This window comes from Medicago truncatula, chromosome 8 (assembly GCF_003473485.1).
Source record: "Medicago truncatula cultivar Jemalong A17 chromosome 8, MtrunA17r5.0-ANR, whole genome shotgun sequence".
Lineage (NCBI taxonomy): Eukaryota > Viridiplantae > Streptophyta > Magnoliopsida > Fabales > Fabaceae > Medicago > Medicago truncatula.
In genome coordinates, this window is record NC_053049.1 from 1,625,505 (window position 1) to 1,632,405 (window position 6,901).

Genomic DNA, 6,901 nt, shown 5'->3' on the forward strand with positions numbered 1-6,901 from the left:
ATTTTTGTTGATTGCAATGAAATATTTTTGTGCATTTACTATATATACTACTAGCGAAAAGACGGTCACTCAAGTGTCCGTCTCTCCGCTCTTTTTATTGCGCTAACGTTTGAAAATTAAGAACGGTGTTTTTTTAATGAAATTTTGATTTTGATTAAAACTAAAAAAACTATAATCTATTTTTTTTAATGACACCAACAACAATTTTATTATAGAAAAAGTTGTTTAAGGGTATAATTGAAATGATGAAAAGGTAAGTATAAATATAGTCATCTAGTTTGTTACACTTTTTAAATGATAAAGGAAAAAAACAAAAAAAACATATATTCATATCTTGTTTGTTACATTTGTTTTAATATTTAAATTTATTCTTATCTATTTGTTATATTTATTATTTGTATTGAAAATTAAGGGTATTTTTCGAAAGAAAAAATCAGCCCAAAAATGTTGAAAGGTAGTTTTCTTTATATATAATATATAGTATAGATTCACTTTTATTTTCTTTGACTCACAAAATATATTTATTTATATTTTCTTAATTTGTTTTGTATTTTTGTTGATTGAAATGAAATATTTTTATGCATTTACTTTATATACTATTCACTTTTATTTTCTTTGACTATCACAGAATATATTTATACTTTCTTAATTTGTTTTGTATTTTTGCTAAACTTTTGTTGATTGCGATGAAATATTAGTTTTATTCTATTTTATCATTATTTCTTTCTTTTCTATCATTATTTTCTTTCCTCTATCTAATTTTTTTTTTTTTGACTCACTTTAATATTTATGTTTTGACTAGCTAGCCAAAAGCAAGAATACATTAAACATTCTAACTATTGCTCTTGGAGCTAAAACAAAGAGAGCAAAAGGTAGTGCAAGAGGCAAGTGTGAAGTGTTGAGATGAGCATAATGGAAAATGGTGAGATAAGCACAATGAAGGTTTTGTTAGGAGCAATTTTGGTGGTTTTGGCTCATCTTTTGCATGTTTTTGTTTTGAAGCCAAGATCCCTTAGAGCTAAGCTTCAAAAACAAGGAATTGATGGACCTTCTCCTCACTTCTACTTTGGCAACATCTCAGAAATGAAGAGCCTTTTACTTCAAGCTCACTCACTCAAAGATGGTGTTCCAACATCCATTTCTCATAACTGGCTTTCTACTGTGTTTCCTCACATTCTCAAGTGGAGAAAACAATACGGTCAATTACTCTATCCTTTCTCGTAGTTTTTAATTTTTTTTAATATATATCAAATGTTAATACTACTTTCGTTCCTTGTTAATTACTACCATAGGTTCTTATTCGTTTTCCGTTCTTGTTTAATTGTCGGATTTGCAATTCCAACATTAACATTGATTTGTCAATAGGACATTTTCGGATGTGGCTTAGCTAGGGTGATGAGTACAGGGTGTTTGATGTAGAGGGGTGTTATTTTAGAGTGAGTAGTGACGATGAATGGTTATAGATATCATTTTTTCAGCGGTTGTTTCGTGGTGGAGTCTGTTTTAGGTGGTCAAATTTATTTTGATGGGGTGTTGTCCGCATGAGTGTTGAAGGCAGGGTTTGATTAGGTGTTGTGCGTATGAATGTCTTTTATGATGTTTATATTGGGTTTTCCGTCTATATACGGTATCTTTAGCTTGTAATCTCATTATTGGTACAAACAAGCAAACCTTATCACATTTTTTTAGGGGATTATCTCATTTTTCTTTTGTTATTAGTGTTTTTTTACAGCTCATTGTACTAATGTTTTTATAGGGGAGCTATAGTATTAATGTTGGTACCTTCATAATTTTAAAGAAAATAAAATCGGTTTTAGTGTTTTTTTTATCCATAATTTTGAAGTTATTATTTTCAAAATTTTAAGCAAATGAAATTTGAGTAAGCTGAATAAAAAAATTAGTATGCTGGTGGTACGTCTCTTTCAATTTCAATCAAAGAACTCTAATCTCTCAACCTAGATATATATACATGCAGGTCCCATTTACTTGTTTTCTTCTGGAAGTATACAATGGTTAATGGTGACAGACATAGAGATGGTGAAGGAAATTGTTTTGAACACATCTTTGATTCTAGGGAAGCCTTCTTTTTTGTCCAAAGATAATAGGCCACTCCTTGGAAAAGGTATATTATCATCAAGTGGACTTTTTTGGGCTCATCAAAGGAAGATTATTGCCCCTGAATTGTACCTAGATAAAATGAAGGTAAGTTTATATCTTCTACGTACCTAATAATGGTTATGAAATGTGTAGAATTTTTTTATTTTAGTCCTTCAAATAGAACCAATTTCAATGTGAGCAAATTTTGTTAGGGTTCGAACAAAATACCAAGGACCAACTTAAAGCAAAAAGTGATATTACACGCAAGGACTAGAAATATATTTTTAAGGACTAATTAAAAGCATAAAATAGCATATTTGTAAGGACTTAAAAGCACATTTAAATAAATAAAAAAAAAAAAAGAGTTAATATGTTGGAGTATTTTTGACATTGGAAACTATTTTACAATGATAGGCATGTATATGCAATAGTAAAGATGTTGTTTTTACATACAATTGCTTGTAAATGTTGATTTTGAATAACAATGTTTTTTATTTTAATCACGTTGAAGACAAAGGTCGGTATGATAGTCGACTCCACGAATATAATGCTAAGATCATGGGAGACGAAATTGGAAAAAGATGGAGTTTCAGAGATTAAAGTTGACCAAGACTTGAGAAACTTATCAGGTGACATAATTGCAAGAGCTTGTTTTGGGAGCAATTATGTTGAAGGAAGAGAAATTTTTTCAAAGCTTAGAGAACTTCAAAACATCATTTGCAAAATTTTTGCTGGAATTCCAGGCTTTAGGTATGTTTAATCTTTATCATATTATGATACGAGGTTAATTTATTTCATATATAATATTATGTTCTCTACTATTATTGTTAGTGATGATACTAATGTTGAAAATGGAATCATAATTTGGTTTTAGATATTTGCCAAACAAAAGCAATAGACAAATGTGGAGATTAGAGAAAGAGATAAGTTCAAAGATATCAAAGCTGATAAAACAACGCCAAATTGATGCTCATGATGAACAAGATCTCTTGCAAATGATACTTGATAGTGCAAAGAAATGTGAGAGTGATGGTGACAGTTTCTTACCAAACGCCACTTCAAGAGAAAGATTCATGATAGATAATTGCAAAAATATATTCTTTGCTGGATATGAGACTACTGCAATTACAACATCATGGTGCTTAATGTTGCTAGCTACACATCCAGATTGGCAAGATCGTGTTCGTGCTGAGGTGCTTAAAATTTGTGGAAAAGATGGTATTGTAGATGCAAATCAACTGAAAAGCATGAAAACGGTATGTTTTTACACAATCTATGTACTAAAGTCTCATGTTCCAATACATTATGTTTTAGCTAGAGCCATCAAATGGGTCGGTCGGTCTCGTTTTGGTCTGGTGGATCCAGTTACATAAATGACTTAGATCAGTTCGACCCACTTGTTATTGATTTGCATATTATTAAGTCCGACATGCCTACTATGACAAAAATTTCTCTTTAAGCATCTATCAATTGCTCGCAAACACTTGAAAGATCTTGTAGAATTGTAGCACATTTTTTAGTTCATAAGCTTTTCTTAACAATTAATTGAAGATATTGAATAAAAATGTGTACATGCAGTTAACAATGGTGATTCAAGAGACATTGAGGCTTTATCCACCAGCATTATCGGTTGTTAGACAGGCTTTTGAAGACATTAATTTCAAAGGTATCCAAATTCCAAAAGGAATGAATCTTCAAATTCCAATGCCAATATTGCATCAAGACCCAGAGCTTTGGGGACATGATGCACATAAGTTCAATCCGGAAAGATTTGCAAATGGAGTGCATGGAGCATGCAAGATTCCACAAGTTTACATGCCATTTGGAATGGGACCTCGTGTATGTTTAGGACAGCATCTAGCTATGGTTGAATTGAAGGTGATCTTGTCTCTCATTTTGTTGAAGTTTCAGTTCTCTCTATCATCAAGTTATTGTCATTCACCTTCCTACCACATGCTTGTAGAACCTGGCCATGGAGTTGCTCTTCACATGACAAAAATCTAATGATCATGACCAATGTAAAACTATAAAGATTTTCTCATTTTTGTTGGGGTTCTCAATATACACATTTGTCGATGATGTATCATTCAGTTCAATATTTCTAGTTTGACTTTTCAATTTTAAATGGATGTAGTTCAAATTATCTTGAACTCAAAACTCACCACTCAACAAAAGCAATAGGAAATCAAAAGTGTTTTGGACTGAGCCAAGGTCCAATCCTTGGTTGGACACAGATCCCCTTCACAACAGTTGGAACCTAAACTCTTGAACCAAGTCAAGAGTATTCCTCCATGTGTATATATCAAACTCATTTTTAAGTAGTTAGGCTTCTCATCTAAACCTCACTTCTCATGTGCATATAGAATATAATTATAATTAAAATCATTGATTATGTACCACATAAGGTTAATATGGTGCGCAACATTTTGCAAAGCCATACTATCTTGTAAACTGCCAACAACCTCTCTGGAGTCAACCTTTACATTCATATGGTTTGAAGAATAATTCACAATTGTACAATTAAAGGATTTCTACCAAAATAAATAAAGAAATATTGCCGCCTCTACCTTATCTATATATGGAGCAAAACAATAATCATAGCACATCAAATATGAAAATTCCTCGATTTTATTTAGATGGACTAATGTCTCACTAAAAAAATAGCATTCAAATTATAATACAAAATGAAAAACTTAAATTTTGGAATTACGCTTGGGTTTGGGTTTTCCCAACCCAGAATTTTAACTAATCAAACTAGTATTTTTAGAGAATTATTGGTGACACTGCTATCACTCGATCATCACACCCAGAAAAACAAACAAAATGACCGGGATGGAACAATCTATAAGGATTCGATCTAGATGGAACAAACCAAATGATTCGAAACCCAACTCTTATAAGGATCAACAAGGATGAAATTCAAAATTGAAGAAACACCTTTAAATGGAGAACCCATGCAAAACCCTGTGATTATTTTGCTTAATTTTTGTTGTTATTCTTCATTTTGAATTTTGTTGATGAGAAAATATCAACCGTTAACAAGGTTAATTTGATTATTTAAAAAAAACAGAAGGTTAATTTGATAAATCCTTCAAAAAAAGGGTTAATTTGATAAAGTTCTTATTTTTTTTCTTTTATAAATATAACTTCTTAATATCTGTGAAATTTGACATTTTTTTTAAACTGTACTGATGGATTTTTCCGTCAATAATAATATTATAATGTCATAGTTAAAAATAAAATTGTTACATATTTAACATCATTTGTTTGTATCGAAAAAGAAATAACATATCTTATTATCATATATGAATCAAATACATTATACCCTTTTTAGACAAATCCCACAAAAATCATATAAAGGATACTCTAGAAAAAACCTCATATTTGAATCAAATACATAAGGCAAATACTACTAACATATGCCCCAAAACATATGTTAAGGAATTTTTTTGGATGGTGGTTGGGGTTCGAACCCCGGATCTTGCATATTTTATGCGTTGTTCATATCAACTGAGTTAAGCTCACGATATGTTAAGGAATTTAAAATAGAAATAAATGTCTTAAAAGTTGTGCATTCAACTTTTTAAAGTTAATTTTTTTTCTTTTCTATAAAATTTGTGATTACTTGGTCAACAAGTAATTGGGGTTTTTTGACGCGTTCCAGATGCTTCTAGAAGCGGATAAATTAGGTGGCGTTCTGGAGAGAATTTCTCAGAAAAAAATTTAATGTATACCGCAATTCATGTATACAAGATATTTTGAAAATAAAAAATTAGAATTTCTCAAAACTTTAATAACGTGGAAAATAAACAAAGCACTATTATCGACCTACGTAATTCATGTATAAAAGATATTATAAAAGATTTAATGTATACCGCAATAAACAAAGTCTCAAGCTGATCCATAAAGAAGAAGAAATCAAAATCAAGAACACAAAGTGTGCACTATGCAATTAATCATGCAGAGGAGGGAAATAGCACAAATAATTGCTATGAATTTTTGAACTCCTTTTGAGGCAGGCATCTACATCAACACCAGTGATCTCTAGCCGGTTAACATTGATAGCTGTTCCAATTATGATTATCCATACGATGATAGCAGCAGTCCGCGAAACAAGGCTCGCTTTTTATATAAGATGAAAATCCATGAAGTAAAAACCCTAAACCCTAAACTCAAAACACTACTCTCAGTTTATTTAATAGAATAGAAAAAACAAAGTCATGTACATAGATAAACAAAATCTCAAGCTGATCTATAAAGAAGAGCATCCAAAGTGTGAACTATGCAATTAATCATCCAAAGTAGGGAAATAACACAAATAATTGCTATGGATTTCATGAATTTTTTCGAGGCTTCTAAATCAGCATTGGTGATGACTGGCCAGTTAACATCGACAACTACTGCAATTTGGAACATCCATACGATCAAATTGATGATAGCAGCAGTCCGTGAAACAAGGGCCACTTCTATAACTGTTATTGTACTTGAAATCAACATGATGTATAAGACTCCAAAGATGCTACTGTTAATTGGGTGGTTTACTATAACACTAAATAGATATGACTGATTCACCAAAACAAAAGTGGTGTGGTAAATTGTCAGGAAAGTGTGATGTTTTGCAATGTTATCGCCATCTGTTGCAGCCTTTAAGGCAGGGAAGAGGATCAGCAACAAGCATAATAATAACGAGACACTGGCTACTTGATCGAATCTTTCTTGGTCGTTAAAATTGTACCTATATCAACAGAAGTTTACACCGAGATTTATGACTTTTTGGGTGCTTTAAGAAATTAGAAGCCTCGAA

At 31.3% G+C, this 6,901-nt stretch overlaps 1 protein-coding gene across 1 annotated transcript; it reads left to right on the forward strand.

Annotated features, from left to right (window-relative positions):
* The first annotated feature begins 865 nt into the window (after positions 1–865).
* LOC11428781 (cytochrome P450 714C2) lies at positions 866–4,222 on the forward strand. Its single transcript, XM_024771816.2, has 5 exons — positions 866–1,198; positions 1,976–2,202; positions 2,609–2,847; positions 2,972–3,353; positions 3,676–4,222. The coding sequence occupies exons 1-5, from the start codon at positions 904–906 to the stop codon at positions 4,099–4,101; spliced, it is 1,569 nt and encodes a 522-aa protein (XP_024627584.2). The 5' UTR covers positions 866–903; the 3' UTR covers positions 4,102–4,222.
* Positions 4,223–6,901: the final 2,679 nt, after the last annotated feature.